The sequence below is a fragment of the Mytilus californianus genome, unplaced genomic scaffold (genome assembly GCF_021869535.1).
Source record: "Mytilus californianus isolate M0D057914Y unplaced genomic scaffold, xbMytCali1.0.p SCAF_5, whole genome shotgun sequence".
NCBI lineage: Eukaryota > Metazoa > Mollusca > Bivalvia > Mytilida > Mytilidae > Mytilus > Mytilus californianus.
Genome location: NW_026262701.1, coordinates 92,111,700 through 92,118,284, shown reverse-complemented (window position 1 = coordinate 92,118,284; position 6,585 = coordinate 92,111,700). Strand labels below are relative to the sequence as shown.

At 33.2% G+C, this 6,585-nt stretch overlaps 1 protein-coding gene across 3 annotated transcripts; it reads right to left on the bottom strand.

Moving 5' to 3' along the window:
• Positions 1 to 380: 380 nt before the first annotated feature.
• LOC127703277 (loricrin-like) lies at positions 381 to 6,301 on the bottom strand. Of its 3 annotated transcripts, XM_052207794.1 has the most exons (7): positions 6,149 to 6,301; positions 5,110 to 5,809; positions 3,523 to 3,681; positions 3,030 to 3,317; positions 2,140 to 2,262; positions 1,510 to 1,779; positions 381 to 500 (listed from the first exon to the last, which is right to left on the bottom strand). In XM_052207794.1, exons 1-7 carry the CDS (start codon positions 6,149 to 6,151, stop codon positions 496 to 498), a joined length of 1,548 nt encoding a protein of 515 aa, XP_052063754.1. In that variant the 5' UTR covers positions 6,152 to 6,301; the 3' UTR covers positions 381 to 495. The 3 variants fall into 3 exon arrangements, with proteins under 3 accessions (XP_052063754.1, XP_052063755.1, XP_052063756.1); XM_052207795.1 differs by lacking the exon at positions 2,140 to 2,262 and having other exon boundaries at positions 6,149 to 6,295; XM_052207796.1 differs by lacking the exons at positions 5,110 to 5,809; positions 6,149 to 6,301 and adding an exon at positions 4,232 to 4,538.
• Positions 6,302 to 6,585: the final 284 nt, after the last annotated feature.

The following is a 6,585-nucleotide window of genomic DNA, read 5'->3' as shown; positions in this document are numbered from 1 at the left end:
CACTTTTGACCTCACTGGGTGAAGTCAATTGTCCTGTTCATTATCCTAGAACAAATCATATCCTCTAATCCTACTGGACCAATTGGTACCAAACATGGACAAAATTATGATTTAGAGAATTATTATCCTTAAAAGCTATATATATAATTGTAGACATGCCAATGTTGCCACCGTTTCAAAAATAAAACATAGGTGATAAAATAACGTATGTCTTGATATAATTTCCGTCCAAGCAACATTTATTTCTTTAATAACCTTCATCGTGTCCGGTCCGGGGCGAGACCAATAACTTGGACAGCCATTTCAAGTATAAACATCTGACACAAAATAAAGACATCGGTAAAATTATTTTTCATCCATAATTTACAACATACAATACATCGGTGGAGAAAACAGTTGTATTGTTTGCAGTCCGTTCATTATATTAAAAAGAACAGTAAATATAAAACACTGTTAGTTCCAACTTTTATTATTTTGTTCTTCAAACATCTTCTTTCAACCTACAATTAGAAATATTCTGTGATATAACAAATAAAATCGGATCAATTTAGAAAAAGGAACGACCACGATCTTTCAAGTACGAACTTTTGGAGCACATTTTTGGTATTTGTGATACTTGATACAACATTTCGTACATGCATCTTCTATCAAAATATACAGGGCAACGAATTTACTTCTAATTGATTTAGTTATTTTTTTTAATATTGAAAGGACAAATATGTATGTCTTGTGTGTCCCATCCTTTGTGGTTGAATCTTTTAAGTTTGCTGATTATGCTTTTATAATTTGCAAAAGACGCCATACCCATTAAATTCGTGCTGATTTTAAATACTTCATGGCCCCCAATAAATACTGCCGATTTTAATTAACTTTTATGAGGAGACTTCTGATTTGTTTCTTTTTTTTGGGCGACAGTATTCATTCGTCGTTCATTTCCTTGTTCAAGTTTGTGGCCATCCTGTTGGTAGCTGAAATGTGCAAGTTTTCTTATTGTGTGTTTTACTTGAACGCCATAATGTCTAGAATAGGCAAAAGGGGAGGCTTGTGTTCACGCTAATCTGGTTTAACACAATCACCACATTTTGTGACTGTACCAAATCAGGCTATCTGGACCATATGTCGGTCAATGTAGTTTCAACGTCAATTTTCTAGGAGGAGTCGGTTGGTGTGGGATGTTTTACTGTTCAATATTTTTGGCAATTCCTGTTATCCTTTTAATGTATTATAAGGTAAAATGTGGTTTACACATGTCAAAAACGTTTAGTACTAAAGTTTTAAAACAGCAAATATTCCTATATAACCTGCAGACTATAACGCAGGTACGTCTCGGGTAATACAAAGCTTTCCTTTTTTTCAGTCTTATAACTCTCTCAACTAAAACATTGTGTTTATAACATCAAATATTTGAATAAATGTCGCATAAATTTTCTGTAATTTTCTTACATATTCATTGTTGTAACAGAGAATGATACTTTTTTGTTTTCTCACACCTTATATAAATTAATTTACCTCTTCCAATTTGTGATCCTCCTTGACTAAACGGGTTACCACCGGGATTATTCATTCTTGCCATACCTGGCATACCTCTGTCTGACTTAAAAGGTGAATATCCTGTACCTAGAGACTGGTCTTTGTAACTCTGACTACCAGCACGACCATTATTGTTATTGGACTGGAATGGCGTTGATAATAATTCATTGTAATCCGTCTTTTCGTTGAATGGCGTTTGGTAAGTGTCTGTGTTTCCATTGTTAAACTGGTACCTGCTTTCTTTAATACCTATAAACACATTTCAATTGTGAATCAGTATGACAGTGAGGAAGAATATTCATTAAAACAACATATAACACTTATATAAATAAGATGTTCTAATAGAGCTTCTTCGCTGTTACTGAAATAATCTGTGCTAAAAACCTCTTTCATCTGTGATCTCTCGATTGAAGACTATAAGAGATTAAACAATAAATATCTCGGTTTATTTTTTTTTAGATCTCCAAAGAAGATCGCACTGATAATATGGATAAACTGGCTGTATCTATTATTTCTTTACTAAATACAACTTCTATGTTTGGAGAGAGCAATATACTGAATACAGTCAATACGAGAGTCCAGGAAAGTTAAGATACTTAAAACTTGTACCATTATTATAACGGGTGCCATAATTATTGCTTCCAGCTCCGACTTGGTGTGACTGATGTACTTTAAATGGACTTGCAGAGTCTTTAAAATGCTTGGTGCTGAACGGATCCGAGGTTTTTCGCCCTATGTGGAACAAATACAATGTACTTCCCAACTTTGACAAAATAAAAGTTTATTAACGGAACAGTAAAAATCAGTTTATTTTCAACAGATACAAATGAACATGTATGATTTTTACTTTCTTTAAAATTACTACATCACAGCTTTTTTTTTAACAACTACAGATTTGTATAATATTAAAGATTATGACTCACCAAGAGATTACTGTCACCAATGAAGATGACTCACGGAATAGTGAATTTAGTGACCCATACCGCTCTAAGTTTAAAGTAAAAAATATAAAACGCAAATTAAAATTAAGAAAAAAAAAATTCGTCCAAAACTTCGTAGCCAGCACTCTGAATATTGCTTACTGGTTTTAATAGAAGAATATATTATTTAAAGAGTTTTCTATAATATATTTTTGGTGTAAGTTGAAAACTAAATAAACAAAAAAAAGTATGTTGATTCCTCATATACCTACAATGCATTTATATTTCTTAATGGATAAGTCAAAAGCTTTTATATTATATCAGAGAAATATTTTGAAAATGAATACTTACGTATGTGTAGATAGAATTGTAACAAGAATATGGAATACTGATTCAACAGTGCATTCCATATTTGTAGAGAAGAACGTTTTTCTTCTTTCAAAACTCAACATTAAAAATTAAATCTATGACGAAATAATACTAAAACTGCTTTCATCTTATATTAAACGAAATAACAATACGTATTAAAATCTAGAAGTAAATAAAAGATAAAGATAAAATTGAAACTATCAAAAATACCCGATTCGTATGAACCATGTGCGCTATCCGTGTTACCATATCCCTGGGACTGTGCGCTATCCGTGTTACCATATCCCTGGGACTGTCCGCTGCCGGCAGAGTTGAGATTTGTGCGACCAGTGTTAGCGGCATTAATATTACCACTATAAGAATCGGGATCAAACGGACTGCCCTCAGATTTAGCACCGGAGTCTGTTGCAAACATCTCCTTCAACATCTGTTCATACTGAGATGTATCAAATTTAGAATCTGTTGTCGAACTATCAGTTTTCTGCATGAACGATCCACCTTCAAAAATTTAAATCTATGTAACAGAAAATTATTTTTGAGTTATCTTTCTTTCAATATAATAAAATTTAAAAGGAGAACACAAGACACACCTTTGATTTTCATAAATCATTTTGTTTTTTTGTTGTTGTTGCGCAATTAAATAATTCTGCATCAGATTGCTATATATAATATATAATGTCGAGAAAAAAAAACACGTGCATACCTGATAAACCACCCGGTCCACCGTCATTATTGGTCATAAATGGGCTACCATTTAGCCCGCCCGGTCCATCATTAGTTCCAATGTCTAAATTAAATCGACCGCCGACCATACCACCGGGACCTCCATTCATGTTGCTACTATCAAATGGTGTTTTCATTCCTAAATATATGGTTAGAATGCGAATTGTTTATATTTTGAAAACACAAATTAAACGTTGTGGTAAAAATATGATGAAAAATCAAAACAATAGTAACAATCGGACACATAATGAAAATAGCACTCATTTTCTATATTTTGAGCTACATCAATAAAAGAAGATGTGGTAGTACTGCCGATGAAACAACTCCGTACCAGAGACCAAACAACATGGACGGTAAATAAGTATAGGTCGCTTAACGGCCTTCAACAATAAGCAAAACATAAACCGCAAAGCAAGCTATAAAAGGCCCCGAAATGACAAATCTAAAACAATTCAAACGAGAAACATAACGACCTGATTTATGCACAAAAAAGCTTGTTATTTTGAAACAAAGAAGCGAACATCCTTAACCTCGTTTAGAAGTATATATGTCTTAATCAAAATACTACAGTACTTCAAAGACAATGAATTTAACATGTAAATGATAAATGTATGTTTCTGGTATATTTTTTGTTGTGTGTGTGTGGTATAGAATATATCAGGCTGCAAAATAGTATAAATTGAACTCACCAGATTTGACAGAATTAATATCAAGCGGGAAAAGCTTTGAAAAGTCAATGCCCTGTACAATGGTGAAGGGATTCTTATCAGCTAAAAAAGCATTAATGAATATATAGCCCTTTCCAGATAGTTATTTTGGAAAGCCTAAATTTTCCTTCCAAAATTACAATTGCATACGAGTTAATCCCTCGTTGGAAGTTCAAGCACAAAAGAGTAGATAGATATAATCCGATTTCATTTACAATAAGAACGTAGACTATGCATTTCATGGCTACTTAAAATCTCTTTTGCTCAAAAACAGTTCTGCAAAACTTATTTTTAGAATTGATGCGTATATATCTAAGAAGCAACAGTTTCCCCCTGACTACTTATCAGCCACGCCAGAGGAATAGAATGTATTGAATAATAAATTTAGAGTCAATTTAGGCTTTCGAATTTAATTTCTGGAAAAGCCTTTTGCGTAAAGCCAGTGAACTATATATATATATATATAATTATATTGTGTATTGTGTACAATTCTATATTCAGTTCACATTAATTTTTCCAAATGAAAAAGATGAATACTTTGAATTACCATTTATCTCTATTAGTACGTATCTAGGATTAGAAAAAACTACTCTGAACTTTTTTTGAAATCAAATGGTTCATTTTATATATTTTCATTCATATATTTGCACAAGCCAGAAATAAAAAAAAATGAATCATTTCGTAATGTTAACATTATTGCATAATGACTACAAAGTATCAATCGTAGTTAAATTTTTTAAGTTGTTGTCAATTGTCCCTAAAATATGCAAATGAGTCTACAATATCAGACATGTAGTCGTAATGCACAAGTTTAAACACGTGCAGACTTAAAAATTATGTAAAATATTGAAGTATATTACCATTGTCTTTATCATTACTTTGAAATGGTCCCATCGAACTTCCTTTTGAGCCACTCGAAAAAGGTCCTGCCGAATTTCCACTAGCTCCCCCTGTAAAAGGTCCTGTGGAGCTTTGTCCGCCATTACTGTTACTATTAAAAGGATCCATGCCCCCACCCATGCTATTGCTGCTTCCTCCACCATTACCATTAGCGGCACCACCAGCAAACGGTCCCATTCCTCCTCCGTTTCCTTTTGATCCACCGGAAAATGGCCCCATTCCGCCTCCGTTTCCTTTTGATCCACCGGAAAATGGGCCCATTCCTCCTGTGTTGCTGTTACTGTTGAAAGGATTAATACCACTGCCCATACTATTTCCATTCCCTCCCCCATTCGACGAACCCATTCCACGTCCACTATTTCCACTTCCTGACATGCTATTATCATGCCCTCCCCCATACGGTGAACCCATACCACGACCACTATCACCACCTCCGGACGCCAAGCTATTGCTGCTCATTGAGGAATATGAGGTGCTCCTACCTCCATTTGACGCCACACTTCCACCATTATTGGATTCAGAATTTTCCAAAAAACTTGCATCAAAATTATTTGTTGCATATAAGTCTGATTGTCTTTTATTGAGCACAAAAGATGATGAAATATGGAAACATAAGAGACTTAAGAGCAATTTTAAAGTTGACTGTTTATTGTAAGAAATCTGCAGGAAAAAGAAATCTTCATTAGAATCGGCGAAAATTTGAAGAGAATTGTAACGGGAAATTGTAATAAAATGTATCAATGTAAAAAGTTTTAAATAGGGTGCTTAGTTTGAACAATATGCATCCATCGAAAAATACGTATAATAGCGTAATAGTGTAAGATCTCGACCGATATGTATGGGAAAATATATGGTGGACTAAACATGCCAAAACTAATGATAATTAATTTTTTTTATAATAAAGTTATAGTTAAAAAATATGAAATGATACAAAGTACAGTACATAAAAGATATATAAAAAAATGTTTTATTTTCTTTTAAGGCGTGAAAATAACTTACCATTTTATTTGCATTAGGTATAACCGCTTGGTCCGTCAAACTGTGTAATCAATTGACAAATAAAGGAAACACGTATACATGATAGCCACCTGCTTCATTATCAGACTATCTTCATTGAAATAAACACAGGCGAAAGTGACATCACGTTCAACCATGAGCATATCAATGTTCCGTTACCATGTTACATGTGCTTTTTCAAACAAACAAACATAATGCATTGTAAACATTTTATGTGTGCTTTGTTGTTGTTGTTGTTGTCGGTGTTGATTTTATGTATTTATGTTTGACATTCTTTTCATATGATGTGGTGAAATAAAAAATATTGATCAATTGGTTGTTGGTTGTTTAAGGTCTAGTGGTAATATTTCATGCATATGATGTATTAATTCATGCAAAAAAATCCTACACGCGCTTGAAAAAAAAAAACTTGATTGCTG